This window comes from Labeo rohita, chromosome 5 (genome assembly GCF_022985175.1).
Source record: "Labeo rohita strain BAU-BD-2019 chromosome 5, IGBB_LRoh.1.0, whole genome shotgun sequence".
NCBI lineage: Eukaryota > Metazoa > Chordata > Actinopteri > Cypriniformes > Cyprinidae > Labeo > Labeo rohita.
The window spans coordinates 12,408,228-12,425,150 of record NC_066873.1 but is presented as its reverse complement, the minus strand read 5'-3'; the positions used below and the strand labels follow the sequence as shown (position 1 = coordinate 12,425,150).

The 16,923-nt window shown below is 36.5% G+C and overlaps 1 protein-coding gene across 2 annotated transcripts in view; it reads right to left on the bottom strand.

The window, feature by feature from the left end:
• The window catches only part of abr (ABR activator of RhoGEF and GTPase), a 191,447-nt gene that overhangs the window by 147,816 nt on the left and 26,708 nt on the right, over positions 1–16,923 (bottom strand). Inside the window, exon 1 of one of the 2 annotated variants that reach the window (XM_051109097.1) lies at positions 8,790–9,096. The exons of the other annotated variant lie outside the window; for it this stretch is intronic. Within the exon in view, the coding sequence (XP_050965054.1) occupies positions 8,790–8,850 (61 nt within the window). The 5' untranslated portion in view covers positions 8,851–9,096. Of the gene's footprint in view, positions 1–8,789; positions 9,097–16,923 lie in introns of those variants that run through there. 2 annotated transcript variants of the gene reach the window in all.

The following is a 16,923-nucleotide window of genomic DNA, read 5'->3' as shown; positions in this document are numbered from 1 at the left end:
AGAACTGCATAGAAAACAACAACCACTCTGTGTGTCTCTTTAGTCAAAAATTATTTTAACTTCCATTTACATTTTTAAAACAGAGGTTTACTTAATCCATTTTCTATTGGGACTACATGAATAATTTTCGCTGATGTTAAATGTAAAATTGCATTAACTAGGTAGGGATTTGTAGTTCCCAGCATGCTTTGTACAGTACTTGATAGGGAGAATGAATATTGAAATTAATGTCTTATTTTGCGTGTTTATGAAACAAGTTCTAATAGTCAGTTATAAGACTGGGTGATATGGCAATATATTTTGTAGAGGGCTACATGACACATAGTATATCAAATTGTCGAAATATCGCAAATGCACAAATTGTGATATGCATCGATAAATTATTGATTTTAATACTTCAAAATCTCACAGGTTGACACAGATAACAGAGAACAGATTAAGCACATGACTTGGGGTTGTGTGTGAATGTTCTTGATGTCAAGCTTTCAGGTTGATATAGCTATATATTAACTATATATTGCAATATTATGCAGCCCTAACCGTGGCAATGGCACAAAGTGTCAATTGATTGAGATTTTGCTATATCACGTATACTGATATATGTAAATAACTTATATCCATCCAATTTATGAAGCTCAGAGATGGCTTAATTATGAATAAACATGAAATTATGCTTCAAATATGAATACATTTGGGAAAAACAGAACGCTTGCTCATGCGATATTGCTTAACTATATTTGATACCTGAATATTAGAAAAAAGTCATGGGGCAAAAATAGCCCAGTATATCTTGAATGTCATGAACATTCTAATTGTATTTTAATAGGCTACATGACACAGAGAAAGCATGCACTCACTTACAAATACTATAGTAGATATACATAGACTTAAAGGGTTAGTTTACCCAAAAATAAAAATTAGCCCATAATTTACTCACCTTCTAGATATCCTAGGTGTGTATGACTTCCTTCTATCAGACAAATACAATCTGAGTTATATTAAAAATTATCCTGGCACTTCCAAGCTCTATCATGGCAGTGGATGGGTGTTTCTCTTCATCAGTCCAAAACAAGTCCAATAAAGTGCATCCATCCATAATAAAAAGTGGCACAAGCTAGATTAAAGTGATTATTGCGATTTAAATATGGTTATTTCTCTTACAAAAACACATCATTCGCTGCAGATTGCCTTTATTATAGTAAATTACGGGCTAATTTTCATTTTTGGGTGAACTAACCCTTTAAGTTATTCACTGGATTGACAAAATTGATATCAAGCTAAGCATCTACTCATCTACAGATTCAAGTTTTCCAGAAACCAAACAGGTGCCTGGATCTGTTGCACTCACTACAGCAGGACGCAACATGAGGATGAAAGTAAGAAGGAACTACAGACCCACCAACATCAAATGAGTGCAGCATTACGTAACTTCAGAACAGTTCTGAGACTGCTGTAATGGGTCTCTTTCGTCTCTCTTTCTCTGTTCCCTAGAAGTCATTAGACTTCATTCATTGTTCATAAATAATTAATTAAAAGCCATATAATGAAAGTAAACGGGATCCAAAATGACAAAGAGCGCCATAAAAGTATCATAAAAGTGGTCCATACAGTGTGCTACATTCCAAGTCATCTAAAGCAACATCATAGTCAGTTTAGAAATTGTTTAATCACTATTCAGAGAAATTTAATCTAACCTCACTATACAACTCCAAAAAGAACTTATAAGTCATGCAACTTATGCATCATTACTCACTTCAGATTGATATATTTAACTGAAGAGCCTAATTGAAGACCTCATCAGGGCAACAAGATGGTCACACTAGGGCCATTGACCTCAAACCTCATACACAAGTGCCTCTCTTTTAAAAACTGTTCTTAGACCATGGCTGAAAACGGTGCGTCTTGTTCTTGTGTAGTACAAGTGCACTCCAGAACAGCAGCTCACTCCCAGTTTCAACAATCCCCTTTACAGCTCTACATAAAACCCAGGAAAGCCATCTCTCATAAAGACTTTACTGCCCACAGGCATCCATGAGAGCAGAGCTCAAACAAAATGAATGCTGACATGGCCACAGTACACAAACTAAACATTGCAACAGCCTCTCACAAAATGAAAGGGAAATTCAGTATTAAAAAACTAATACAGGAATTATGTGTTTGACAGAGAGATCTATGGGCACCAATGCATGTTACTTCAGCAGCAGAGCAGCATATTAGAAAGATTTCTGAAGGATCATGTGACACTGGCCCCTTTCACTAGTAAACTGCTGTGAAATTACCAGAGCGACTTTACCGGTAAATACAAAAATGCGCTGTTCACACAGGCAACAATGTTCCATCTGTTTACCGGTAAAGCACCATTCACACATCCATTTCAAAATACCAGTAAATTCTGTGACATCATTAACCAGAAATGACCTCTAAATGGCTGTGTTTTATGGTCAAACATTAACATTCATGCAGCTGCTTTTGGCCCAGAGATATCGTATTAAGGCCAGGACACACCAAGCCGACTTCAAAGAAATAGCAGTGATGAAAGTCAACGGTGTTGTCGCCTCATGTCGACTGCACTTGAACACACCGCTCAAACTACAGCCGACTGCAAACTTACACATGCGCTCTGCGCCTGCATGAGGGGAATTAGTCTATATCAGCGCTCTACGGGGTAAAATACACATTTTTTGCGGGGCTCCCCTGGTAAAATACGCACTTCAGAGGCTAAATATAACGTTATTAGGGGCGCTTCAATCTGCAGACATGAAGAATAACCTGCAGTAACAGTGTTAAAGTAGCCCAATTCTGCGGGACAACCATGGACTTGGCAACGCTGACTATACTTAATGTGGCAAATTTACATATCTCCAACAAGACTTTTTCTTTATTCCTCCTTGTCTTTGAAACTGCAATAGTGTAATAAAAATAAATTGTAACGGTTTTATTTTTATAATCTGCTTCACATCAAGCCTAAAAACTCAATGTAAATACACGTCCCTTCAGACCTCTGACCCATGCACAGCTCTCAAATCACTGATGAGAGCCTCTCCAGTCAGCAGGATTACACAGACTCTAGTGCTCGTCCACGCACTTGACATCCAGCTTTAGTTCTTCACTTGTGCTCTTGACTAGCTGCTTTGGTAAATGCCACTAGCACAGTATGTGCACTTTCTTGTTTCTGGTTTGCTGAGAAAATGCCCTTAAATGTCAATGTCCCTCCTGTAGTAGTAGGTATGTCTCTTACTCCCTCTCTCTCTTTCTCTTATGTAACAGAGCTCTTCTGATGCTCATGTACAGTCACATGAGAGCAACTGGCTCAATATTGCTGTGTGCCTCTGAAACTAAATGACACGAAGGGGATTATGACAAGTATCGTGAACCACAGGATGATAAAGAAGGTTGTATAAGAGATATTTTAAAATTGTAATGTTATTAAATGTACAATATAGGCCCACCACTTCCAGAATGAAAATTGACAGATGATGTACTCACCCCATGTCATCCAAGATGTTCATGTCTTTGTTTCTTCAGTCGTAAAGAAATTTTTTTGAGGGAAACATTTCAGGATTTTTCTCAGTGTAATGGACTGATATGGTGCCCCGATTTTGAACTTCCAAAATGCAGTTTAAATGCGACTTCAGACGATCCCAAATGCGGTTGTAAATGATCCCAACCTAGGAAGAAGGGTCTTATCTAGCAAAATGATCGGTTATTTTCATTTTAAAAATACTATTTAAATACCTTTTAATCTCAAATGCTCGTCTTGTCTTGCTCTCCCTGAACTCTAGTGTATTCTGGTTCAAGACAGTTAGGGTATGTCGAAAAACTCGTATTTTCTCCCTCAACTTCAAAAATCATTTTAAAGTCATCCCACATCACCGCAGAAGCACTGACACAGTCTTTGCAAAGTGAACATGCAAAGAAGATCAAACACCCTTAACAAAAAAGGTAAAACAGCAATATAGGCCAAGTTGAGGAAGTTGAGGAAGAACATGAGATGGGAATTTTTTGATGTACCCTAACTGTCATGAACCGGACAAAAACAGTTCAGGCAGAGCAAGACAAGACAAGCGTTTGACATTAAAAAGTATATTGTATTATTTTTATGAAAATAACCAATTGTTTCACTGGGATTGTATTTTGGATCATTTGAAGTCGCATTTAAACTGTATTTTGGAAGTTGAAACTCGGGGCACCATATCAGTCCATTATATGGAAAAAAAATGCTGAAATGTTTTCCTCAAAAAACATCATTTCTTTACGACTAAAGAAACAAAGACATGAACATCTTGGAAGACAAGGGGTGAGTACAATATCTGTCAATTTTTGTTCTGCAAGTGGACTTCTCCTTTAAAACATAACATGAATTGTTGAATATAATGAATTTTTAAATGCAAAACTGTGTGGATTCCTATCGAAATGACTGGATTTCATTGCAATATTTCTATATCACTAGTTAATGCAACTGTAAATGTGACCACACAGTGCATTTACGGTGCATTTTGTTTTAGATTTTCTTCATAATCGACTGAGTGCTTTTCAAAAAAGGGTTTTCAGTTTATAAAAGGGTTTGATTACAACAAATGACCTTGATTTCTTCCTGACAAGAAAAGAAAAACACCCCCGGAGAGAAGGAAAATGGAAAAGAGTGTGTCAGTCGGTTACTGTATCTTACAGCATCACAACTAAAGCTCTACAGAGTGCTCAACTCACTCTAGATAACAAACATAAAACCAATATGAGAGCTGGGAGACTCTAGAGGAGAGGACTTGAGCGTGAGAATGTGTGTGTGTTGAATCTGACACACGACAGGACTTCAGAAAGAGATGCAGATATACAGGAAGTGACAGGAGGAGGGAATATCTCAGTGAGAGAGAATAATCCCATGAGACGCATGTTCTACCAGCCTAACAAAGAGAGTTTGACCACAGCTGCTGGACCCGAACACACACGCACACACGCTCCACATCAATGTCTGACTAAGTTTACTGCCTCTCAACCACTCCGAACAGAGGAAACCATGACAACCGAGCAGAGAAAGAGTGTAGAGGAGGCAGGAGATGATATCAGCGAGGCAAATGGAGAAAATGCTGTGAGGAGGTGGAAGAGAGATCCACAGAGATCAACTAAATATATGGCTTTAATAACCAGAATGAATCCATTTACATTCCAGAGACAGACCTGAAATTAACAAGATAAACAAATTGATGAAGAGATGCATAAATACAATGATGACTAATGCATTTGCAAAATCTGGCAACGTGAATTCCCCATTGGCATGTTATGAAAACATCACATACGATTATATTTGCTGCAGTTAATATACTCTCGCTAATATTGTTATTAGCCTCTATGGAAACATCATGTCATTTGAAATGTACATCCTTTATTAAGCCTTTTAATGTTTAATAACGCCTATAAATAATTAAATGGCTGTACTTCTTTTTTAACAAGGCTGTACCTTCAGCGCCGAACAAAAAAAGGTTCAAACAATGAAAACGGTATCAGTCAAAGCTAACCCAAAAACACTGTTGTTGTTTCAAAGCAGGTAATGAGGGTTGTTAGTGTATGTTAATGAGTGGTTGGGTAATTTGTTAAAGAGCGCATGACTGACAGAGATAGAGGAGGGCTTTGATTTGGGTTTGTGTTTTTAATGGTCTCTTCACTGGTAAGGTCATCAAAACCAGACAAAAGCTGAAAGCATCCTACTGAAGAGACGTTTTACCCCTGTGAGGTAATTTAGCTCTGAAAATATTTACATATCAGGGGCTGAAATATCTAATGCTCCCTGGCTCTTTTGTTCTTTTGAAATCTCCCTTTCTCTCTCTGTTTCAATTCAATGCAGTGTAGTAATTTAATTTTTGCTATTATTACTGTAGTAATTTACTAGGTTGACCAGAAGTGTGCATTTGCTTTACCACAGTTGAGAACAATAAAATAACAAGCATGCAAATGCTTGTTAAGTAGGAATTTGTCTCATTTTTACAATTAAAATTAATCAATGATATTAAATAAAACAAAACGTTAACACTTACAAAAAGGTTCATTAGTTAACTACATTAGTTGAATTAAAAATGAACAATACTTCTACAGCATTTATTAATCTTAATTAATGTTAATTTCAGCAGGTACTAATGTACTATTAAAATCACAAGACGTGTGTTAACATGAACAAACAATGAAAACTATTTTTATTAACTAACATTAACAAAGATGAATAAATAGTGTAATAAATGCATTGTTCATTGTTCATTCATGTTAGTTAATACATTATTGTACTAGTTAGTTAATACACCTTATTGTGTTACGAACAAAAATGAACATAAAGCAAAAAATGAAATTATATATTGTTAACATTTTTACTGTTAAATAATGTTCTGTATTTATAAAAAAAATGTATTTATAAAGCAATGTACAAATGAAGTATAGATATTAGTGCTATCAAATCGATTAATCACGATTAATCGCATCCAAAATAAGTTAGTTTGCATGCTGTGTATAAATATACACACATACATGTATTTATTTAATAAATAAATGTAACGTATTTATATTTATATATAATATAAACCATATATAAACATGAATATATATATTATGTAAACACAAAGTTTTATATATATTTATATATATATCTTACATTTATTTCTTAAATACACGTATGTGTGTAACACAAAGTTTTATTTTGGATGCGATTAATCATGATTAATCGATTTGACAGCACTAATGTATTATATATATTAGGGCTGCAACAAACGAATATTTTGGTAATCGATTAATCATGATTATTTAGAACGATTAATCAACTAATCGCTGATTATTTCACTGACTAATCAGTAGACTTTAAATGATTATTAACTTTTGCAACTAGTTAAAATATCGAGTTATACATGTGACTTTTAAATAAATAAAGGTCACTTTAGCTTTTGAAAATTATATGCAATTACAATTATACAATTAATTTATACAAATACATATTTTTGGCACACAAAATGAGATGACAGACAGAGAAACTCTCCATTTCTCTGAATTCTCCATCCAATTCTCCATCATTCTTTTTGTAAATCATATGGAGAAGAAACCAAATAAAGGTAAGTGATAAGACATTTTATTTTTGGATAAACTACTTTATTCACAACATAATCTCTCTTAAATACCTTATATGGTTATGATAATCTAAACAGTTGTAAGCTAGATCAAGTTTTGATCTCTGCAAACTATCACTTTAATGATATTGGCAGATGAGCACATACCATGAACCATGGCTAGTAAAACATTATTAATCTTGCTTCCTGCTCCATCAGTAGTGAAGCACAGGAGCTGACATGATAATACTAGGATGCACTAACCACACACACACACACACACACATATATATACATGACATGTGAGGGTGTAAATAGGGGAGGATGAGGGGTGAGACTAATAACATCTTGTGGGGCGACTACCCCTTTCCCTGAATTACCAATTATATACATTATCATACGGACCCACACACACTGTCACTCATGCACAAACACCACAAATCTCATAATTCAGTGTGAAATTATGGGGTGGGGGGGATTGGTTGTGGTGGATTAGTGCTTTCCTGGTTAACTCCTCAATGGATTCTCTGTGGTGAATGAAAAAAGCTCTTCCTCTCTCTCACCGCTCCATTACCCCTCCATCCCTTCCAGCGTGATCTGTGCGTTTCTGCCAGCCTTTTCCTCCATTTAACGTTCTCTGAAAGCCCTTTATGTAACTCAACCTTACAGCCGGAGCAAATGAACAGCAGACTAAACAACCACAACAAGTGCATCTCCTCAGTCCAGCATTACCCACAAACCCCCGCTGACCGCTTCTGCCCACATGACTTCCACTCAGAGATAAACAGCCCATTTGACTGTATACAGTCTACACAATATTTGAATATTCACAAGAACAACATGTACTTTGGGTCTCATACTCTCATAATAAATACAGAATATCCTGAAAATTAGGTAAATTTTTATTCATCCCTCGAGAAGGATGAGATAGAAAAGAGAAAGTTGACAGGCATTAAAAAAGGAAAACAAAAGGTGGCGAATGAGGTGAAAAGAGGGATGAGAGGAGGAGGAAAAGGAAAAGGTAGATAAAGCGACATGAGGGAGGAGAAAATTGGTAGAAAGATGAAAAACGGAAGTAGAGAGAAAGACAAAAAAAAAAGAAAGACTGGGATGAGAGTGAGAAGAAAGGGAAATAATAAGGTAAGATACAGCATAAGACAAGGATGCGAGAAAAAGGAAAAGAATGACGAGAAAACGGATGAGAGAAGGAAGAAAGTGAAAATAGGTGAGAAAGAATGAACAGAGAAAGTAGAAAAAGGAAGAAAGGAATGAGAGAGGGAAAAGGAAACAAAGCAGGATGAGAAACAGTGAAACATTATAGTATTTAGTAAAATTTCGAATTAGCTTTTATTTTTATGTTTTCAGTTTTTTTAGTACTTTATGATCTAATTTTAGATAGCTGACAAGGCACCATTTATATTTGAACTTTTAACATACAACAAAAGTACTGAAGTGATACTACAGTACAGTGAAATATTAGTTAACAGGGTACTGTACGGGTATATATACACAATGTTCTTACCACATTTATATACCACTGTAGTTGCTTAATACAGCCTGACAGTCACAGATCAAACAGTTACTAAACCCAAAACATACCATGTCTGACAGCGTCATTCACATACAGCTGAAGACCACAATATTAACACAGGCAAATTCAGCACAACTCACACAAAGACATGAGGAGGAAAGAGGCTTGTAAGTACATACTGCTATAGAGAGTGTCTATCCAGGAGAGCCTGGGCAGCTCGCGAGTGCTCAGGTGCTCCATCGCCCCGCCTGCCGTCTCCTCCAGCGCTGCGTCTGCTCCGAACGCTCCCCCGCTCTCGTCACTTACTCTCTCACTCCCCTTCACGCGCCCACCACTCGCCTGATCTCCTTAATGATTACGGAGGGAGCTGAACATATCTGAGTTTGATATATGAAGCCTCTGTGTGTTGCTGAGAAGAGATCCACGCGTCAGTGTGTCGGTTTGTACTACGGGCTCCTCACATGTAAGACAACAGGCTGGAGCTGATCGCTGCCAACGGTTGCTATGGGAAGGGAGGCACTCCTCCTCCGCTCTCTCCCTCTCGCTCGCTCACTCACTCAATCCTCTTTTCTTCGATCCACTGCCTCTTTCCTGTTATCTTTCATCCTCTCTTTCGTTTTCATTCACTCTTATCCTTACATGTAATTAGTGGTGCTTGCTAAGGCAAGTACAGTATTACTATTGTTTATACTTAGGATTAGGGATTGGAACAAATGCTTAAGAATAAGTATTGAAGTTTATAACTCAGTGACTGACTTTTGGTGATTTTGATTTTCAAAGGCATGGGGGAAAAAAAACTTAAGGTGCAGCCACATTAGCTGCCACATTAAATTTCACAGGGAAAAATGTCCATTGTCAATAGTATACTGATATATTAGAGCACAGTCAATGTCAAACCAAGCTGTCAAACCAACCAAGCAAGAATTCTATTGATTAATGCAGTCAACTTGAACTTGAGTCTTGAATCTGGAATCTTTTTCCCTGGCGTGATATTCCTGATTACATTAATTGATAAAATGACCTTATTTCACCCATAAAAACTCACTGAACAACTACAAATGTGTCATAAAGTCATATGAAGTCATAAAGTCATATCTGGAGACTATATATAAGAATATCATTGAGATTTCAAGGGATAGCTCACCCAAAATTAATGTTCTGCCATAATTTATCTTCATGTCATTTCAAATCTGTATGACTTTCTTCTGTGGAGCCCACAAGAAGATATTTTGAAGAAACCATTTTGGTGACCAATGAGATCCATTGTACGAAATTAGGGCTGTCACAATTCCTTGATTCAATACAAGTACTCAGTTTTAAAAAACGGCGATTTGCCCTTGTCTAGTAACCGCCAAAATACCGGAAGTGCCACGTTGCACAGCCAAGAATCCATGAAACGCATTATTAGACTGTTTTCCAAGGCTGCAGATATAAAAAAATCATAAGCATAATTTTTTTGTACAAAAAAAATAAATAAATAAACAAATAAATAAATATGTGCAAAATGATTATTTTTAACCCTCATTCTGACTCTCATTTAAAATGAGCTGTTTTAAGGGGCGGGTCCTTTTAAGCCTTCTCATTGATTGGCCACTGTTATGATTGGCTGACGTCACTGCATAGAAAACAGTATTAATGCCCCCCCTCACTACTGCATGTGAGTGTTTTGATACCATCTTCGGAGCTTGATTAAATAAATGCTTTGTTTATAATGAGGAGGAGGTTTTAAGCTATGAAACTTAAGCTATGGTACAAAGACCTCTTATATGCCAAAAGATCAAGGCAAATTTGATTTCTCCTGTCATGACCCCTTTAAATATATACATGCAATTCAGGTTTAATATATGGGCTTTAATTATTTACATGCGTGTAGGTTACGTACGTGCGTCTCAAAGCGTCTGTTGCCAAGTCTGCGGTTTTCCCGCGGAACTGGGCTACTTTAAAACTGTTGCTGCGGGTTGTTTTTCATGTCCGTGGGTTAAAGCGACCTAAAAAATGTGTATTTTATGCCCCGGAACACAATTTTTACCCTCCAAAATCCAATTTGGGCTATTTTTGGGCTAGTTTTGAGTAGCAATTTGGCAGGTTTTGTTGTGAAAACCTGGCAACCCTGCTCAGAGCAGCTTCATTCACAATAAATGCTGCTCCACACAAACTGTTATCATTTACATGTGTGGAGTCTCAAACTCCACCTCTGCACATTGCTGTGAATTTTGGTTATTATAACGTTCATCTGGGAATGCCATTTTATCAGATTTGTAAGGTAAATGATTTTTATAAACCTATGCAAACACAGGAGAATACATCAGTATCTTTTACATTTTTACACATTGTGATGTCCACATATTCAAGAAATTACAGTGACTGCAGCATTTCTGTTGTAAAGAAATTGACAAATATTAAAGCTTAAATGGATATTTGAATTAAATGTTTAGTCAACAAGGATTCAACTGTGCTGTAAAGAGTAAAAACAATCGTCAGCAGGCCCTTGGCGCCCTCTGACGGCATTTGAAATAATGCATAATGTACATTATTTTTTATTGTTTATAACATATTATGTATTTTAACAATTGTGTTCAATAAAACCAGATGATTACTTGATTTTGATACTTTATTGAACTAGTTATTATTGCCTAATCGCTATTACAAATGTATTTTAAGTCATTTTAAGGGCTATTGTTTGCCTACATCATTAAAATGATCCGATTACTTGATTAATCATCAGAATAATCGATCTATTACCCGATTACCAAAATTATCATTAGTGACAGCTCTATACAAAATAATTAAATAAACACTAAGACAGCTCTCAAAATATCTTCTTTAATGTTCCACAGAAGAACAAAAGTCATGCAGGTTTGAAGCAATATGAGGGTGAATAAATAATGATTACTTTTCATTTTGGGGTGAACTATCCCTTTAAGAGTGGGTTGTTTTGACTTGGGCCAGTATGCAAACATCTAACAACCTCCCAGAACACCCTAGCAACCAAAGATGATATTATTCATTCAAATGTGTCTTCCTCTCAGGCGCTACACTTTCTCTCTGAGCAGCTCTTACATTAAACATCCACCACAGGGATTTGGCGCAATGTGGTAACAACCCCCCTACTCTCCAAAAAACAGTGTGTGTGTGTCAGGGTTGGGAAACACAAAATGCCTTTTGATGATATTCAATGTATGTTTCATTATTAATGCATTTGTTCTCATGGTTTTCCTTCAGAAGAGCCATAACAAAATGTAAATTACAGGTCAAATCCAGCAAAAAAGTTCTAGTAAGACACATCTTCCATATTTAATAATTTTGTTTGGTATTTTTTATATAGGCCTACTTTCAATATTGACTTTTATACATTTACACAGAGACTTCTGAATATTTTGTGATGACACAAACAAATTGCTGAATCAAAGCTTTAAATTGATTTGCTGAAACAGCCAGTTTGAAACAGTAATGGAAATGAAATGAATCAAAGTCAACAAAGTTTTTAATAGTTAGCAAGCACTTTTTCATAGATGCCTATGCCTTAAAAAACCTCTGTTAGCAATTTAATGCTTAGGGATATTTACAATTCTGTCATCATTTACTCATGTTCCTGTTGTTTCAAACCTGTACATGTTTCTTTCTTCTGTTAAAATAATAAAAATAATGATATTTTAAAGAGTGTGGGTAACCAAACAGTTGATGGACCCGACTGACTTGCATAGTATCCACCTTTTTTTATCCACTATAGGGAAATAGCAAGAAGAATAACAACATGCAGTAAACGGTAAAACTGTTTTCACTACAAACCAGTGTGCTCATAATTAAGATAATACATAAAAATAATATGATAAGACACACCAATTTGCAATATCAAGCAGCAAAACAAGCTGTTTTTTACAGCTAAAAATATCAAGACGCGGATGGGACGTTAAAAAATAGGTGGATTGAAAAAAAATACTATGGAAGTCAATGGGGAGCATTAACTGTCAGGTCTGGAAAAACAGTTTTCATTTTTGGGTGAATCATCTCTTTACCCAAGAGTCATAGTAAATATTATCAAGCTCAAATTTCAGCTCAATATTCAGATACATTATGTGTTTGAGTCATGCTGCAATTTACAGGGATACCATAAATGTTTCTTATTACATTAAAAAAGTAAAAAGGTTAAAATATTTTGGTTTAAATGCTATAACAAGAAGGATGTGGAAACTGGTCTATAGGAAAAACTAATGGCCAAGACACACTGATTAATGCAATATTTATAATGTCGCTTACTAATACTGCAAATATATTCTGAATATTGAATATATCGCTGTGTGTGTTTTTACACGTTTTGAAGATAGAGCAGGAACGCTAAACCAGAACCGCTAACCTCGGGAGAGGAACGAAAACACTAAACTCTGGAGGAGAGGAGATGGATGGAGAAACACACGCAGCAGGAGGCTGGTTCAAAGACATGAAAGAATGAGGGATGCAGATAGATGGAAGGAGAGAGGGAAGAATCCACTGAGGAGCGTGTAAGGTCTGGAGCAGATGGGCCGTGTCAAATCTCTCTCTGTCGGTTCCTGTGGCAGCTCATCATCTCGTTCTCACTGGTCCTGGAGAGGCTGATGATGCTCGTGTTGAGCTCATGCTGTGTGAGATATGCACAAGGACACCCATCTCACACTGGCACTCTCTACATACCATGTATGGTTGATGTATTGTGCTTCCCATGTGTCCAGGGTATCGTACTGTATATGGATCAAAAGATCTGTCTGTTATTATTGGTTAAATAACGCCTTTGTAGAAGTATTTCAGCTGCAAAGCTGAACTATTTTTTATGCATTTCAAGTCTAATATCAAAATAAGTCTAACAGCATGAAATGTAATGTGTTGTGACGTTCAGTCATGTGGTGAGGCAGTATGTTTTTCTGGCATGTCACACAGCATCAATCCATCATGACATAGTACACAGATTATAACTACACTAGTGTACTTTAATAACTAATAAGTTATATATATATATATATATATATTACTAGTCTCTGAGTACCTCTAATTAAAAATGATCCACCTCAACAAACAATCTCATCTCAATATTGGTATCATGCTTTTTCATTAGGAAGCATTAATTAATCTCTCTGAACTACAAAAGACCGCTTACTTCAGACACATCTCACCCGATCATGTATATAACAATGAAATCAATGTTTACAAGCCCTCCCTTCATTCCACTGATAAAGATGCCAATTAACTGAGAGAGAGAGGGGGAATGAACTTCATGCATCATGCCTTGGGCAACAAGGAACCCCCATTACAAACCCCTAAAAAGACAGCCCTCTTCCCCCAAACCCCACCCCCACGTACACACGGGGCATGGGTTGTGATAAGCCAGACTGAACAACTTCAATTAGGACACAAAGGCTCTGGGAGGATTCCCCCCCTCAACCTCTCACAGCAAGCTGCCGGCACTAAACCCAACACAAAGAACACTGTCCACACGTACACACACACACGTACAGTATACTTGCTCATTAAAGATTCACACATAAACTGGGCATCTTAGGAGTATCCACTTAAACACTTAAGATCTATATAACTCATAAACACATACTCTAATGTCTCGCCAGAGGTCTTCTGAAGTCAGACCTTTACAAAAGGCCCCCAAAGACCCCAAATTAAAGCACTGTCTCTTGCCAAGTGTGTGTGTGTGTGTGCACATGGGCATGTAAACGTGTGCGCTTTATGCGAGCACAAAGCAATCTCTGCGCAATCCAGTTATGTCTATGCATGAGACTATTCAAAGTGACAGAACGTTAAAACAAAGAGGGGAATAATATAGGTCAAACACACACACAAACACAGACAGAAGCAAGTTCTTACATATGTGTGTGTGTGTGTGTGTGTGTGTCTACTCATGGCAGAGATAAGTAGCAGTTCATCAAATATGGATCTGGCGTAACACACTCTCTCTCTCTCACACACACACACACACACAGCCCTTTGTTTCTGGATGAAGGCCAACAGGACACCAACACAACAGGGGCTTGTTTGAGTGATGTGCTACACAAACTGGGCACAAAGAAGAATAACATTACACACGCCAACACACTCAAGGAAACGTAAAATAAATAAATAGAAAAAAACTAAACAAACTTGAATTAATATGGTTAGTAATGAATTATTTAATGCACTGATACTAAAATGCTGGCTCCAAAAAACACATTATTTTAATGCTATGGCCGATAACGTGAGGATGCTAGGGCTGAGCTGAAGCAATACCAAAATCAATCTTTTATTCCAGGTGTTCTTAACTCTGGCCCTCAAGGTCCACTTTCCTGCTGTTTACGTTGCGTTCCATTAACCTCGGAAGTTGGAGATAGGGATGACATCACACCCAAGTGGGCCGTGTTTCAGTAGAAAGTCAGAGAACAATGGATGCGTCCACTGTCAGCAATTAACAACACATTAAAAGTACAATATGTAAGATTTTTTGATTAAAATATCCACTAGGACAGTGTTATATATTTTGCTGACTTGTGTACTTACATTATCCCAAATGTTTCGAAGAATGTTTAAATTCAGAGAAATAAATAATTTTAACTAGTGCAACAGACCGTGCCAGTCGTCGCCAAACAATGATGTCATAAACCCTTGATTTTCTGGTTTTATTTTGTAGAAAACATGGAAACCCCAAAGCATTTTATTAGACAGGTGACGAATGCACAAAGTAACATTATAAAAGAACTTTCATCACACTCAAATGTATCTAGTTTGATAAAACAGCGCTGCTTTTTTCTACATACACATGACCGGAAGAAGCGGAAGCGGTGGCATAATAAAAGCTCTGCTGCTTTCAAGCAGTGTATTGCACTTATCTCTCATTAGCAATCATTCCAGCTTCCTTGTTTCACTTCCATGACTTTTAACCCCACCCTGCTTCATACTACAGTGGCGTTAATAAATCTTTAATACATTAGCTCATCCATTAATATGAATTCTGCCCAAGTCCCGTCATATTGCACCGGCTGTGGGGATGAAGACTACAACTCCCTTGATTCCACACTCAATCATGGCATCATCAAACTACGCCTTTGTTTCTTTGTTTTGAATATGAGCCATCTAGTGGCGAAAACATACATACCGTGCCTTTTAAAGTGGTATTTGCACAGATAACACTATAGTATTACGTCCACAAATAGAGGTTGGATAGTACTGTGTGCACCACTGAGTCTATTGAGACACAGACAATCATAAGCGCTAATAAAAAATATATTACTACTGTTTCTCTTCTGTTGATACACTGAGCAGCCATACTGCATTCTGAAGTTTTTGCGATTTCTCAGAGATTCCGAGTTGGAACTCTGACTTGGGAGTGCATTCCAGTTAAAAGTTCTTACGCAATGGCAACATGGCAGAGTAAGCACTCTGTGCTGCACTTTTTTAAAAAGCGTTCCAAAGCACTGCATCTCATGTTTTAGATGCAAAGACATGTTCTGTGAATGGCCAGTAAGAATCTAGAGTAAATACTTGCACATATAAAGTGACAGGACAAGATCACTGAGAGGAAGATCACATGCAACAGCAATCATGAGTCAGATTCACATCTATGAGGGCAAAATAATAATAATAAAATAAAAATAATCGTAATTGAGATAAAACGTTCGATTAATTGAGATTTTGATTTTAGGCCATATCGTCCAGCCCTAATTTCACAGTTTTCACAAATTTGCATTTTCGAAAAATTCAAAAATTCATTTTCAAAAACTTGCATTTTAAAACCAGCATTCCAAAGTTAAAAAAAAAAACTGTTTTCTGTTTTAAGCTGATGCATAAACAAAACATCATTTGTTGCATGCCTCCCATAATCACAGTGATCTTAATACATTGTTACTTTTCATAAAATACAAAGTCTCAGTTTTCGAATTCTGCCAATTTTAAAGTGAAATTCAAGCAATAAATGTTGTTCTTTATTGTGACATGACACAATTACTGTAGCCACCTCAGTTCTACACTGATCATCTCTTCCTCTTTACTACTAGTTATAGCATGATGAATGATCAACAGAAAGTATGTTGAAAGAAACAAAATTTGCGAAAATGTATTATATCCCATTACTCAATCAGTGTTTCAAGCATAGAAAGATGGTAATAAAACTACAAAGCTTGTTAACTATTTGTCACATAATGTTACATCTTTAGGAAAGCCATTTAATGTCCATAACTAATTAGTCAACTAGAAAAAGTATATTTTGCTAAATATATGCACTGTATTACCTATTCATTTTATTTTTGCTTTAATCTGTCATAATTATTCAATGTATTTAAGGCTATATTAGAGCAACCATTT